The following is a 721-nucleotide window of genomic DNA, read 5'->3' on the forward strand; positions in this document are numbered from 1 at the left end:
CATCAGGTGCTTCACAGAAACCTTCCCCTTGCCTGGACACCGCGTCCTAAACGTGCTCTGGTGTGGCCGGGGAGTGGCTGCTGGCAGGGACGGCTGCTCGCGCTGCACCTGGCAGAGTGGTTGGGTTTATTGCCATGCTAAAGAAGCCTTGCTCGGGGGTCCGCCGAGCCCGCCGAGGGGCGGTTTGGCTCAATTCTGTTTCTCCTCTGTGTTTTCGGTAGGTAAAAGCGGACTCCTGGGTGGTAGAGTGTTGGGACTCCGAGAGGCCTGTAGGATCTAAGTGTTAAAAAAAAAAAAAAATCAACGAAAAATAACAAAAACAAACCAGAAAACCCCAAGACCCCCGTTACAGTCCGTGCTTTGAAGTTCTTGGTTCTGTGCCGGTGATCGATGGAGCTGTGTTGCAAAGGCCTTGTTCTTGAAATGAACCAAACCAGGCGCTTTTTTTTTCTGTTTTTTTTTTTTTGTTTTTTAATCCTTTCTTCCCTAGTTCAGAGTGTGTCCAGCCTTGTCTGCCGCAATTCCTTCCCTCCCGCCCCCCAGCCCCGTTCCCTAGGGAAACACGGGTGTCAGTCCGGTGTTGCAGGTCAGGTTGTCCTTCCCCGGCAGCCGTCGGTCGTTGAACGTGTGCATGTTGATCACAGCGTCGGTCTTCACCATGACGGGAGGCTGGGGCTTGTGTTTGACCCGCCGCTGGCAGGTGAGTGACAGGCGGGTCTCG

At 54.1% G+C, this 721-nt stretch overlaps 1 protein-coding gene across 1 annotated transcript in view; it reads right to left on the reverse strand.

The window, feature by feature from the left end:
• Positions 1–552: 552 nt before the first annotated feature.
• LOC104493306 (glutamate receptor ionotropic, kainate 3-like) overlaps positions 553–721 on the reverse strand; it is a gene marked incomplete at its 5' end in the record, with an annotated part of 26,235 nt that continues 26,066 nt past the window's right edge. Inside the window, one exon of the mRNA XM_010135963.1 lies at positions 553–715. Within this exon, the coding sequence (XP_010134265.1) occupies positions 553–715 (163 nt within the window). The remainder of the gene's footprint in view (positions 716–721) is intronic.

The sequence above is a fragment of the Buceros rhinoceros genome, unplaced genomic scaffold (assembly GCF_000710305.1).
Source record: "Buceros rhinoceros silvestris isolate BGI_N320 unplaced genomic scaffold, ASM71030v1 scaffold1840, whole genome shotgun sequence".
In the NCBI taxonomy this organism is placed as follows: domain Eukaryota; kingdom Metazoa; phylum Chordata; class Aves; order Bucerotiformes; family Bucerotidae; genus Buceros; species Buceros rhinoceros.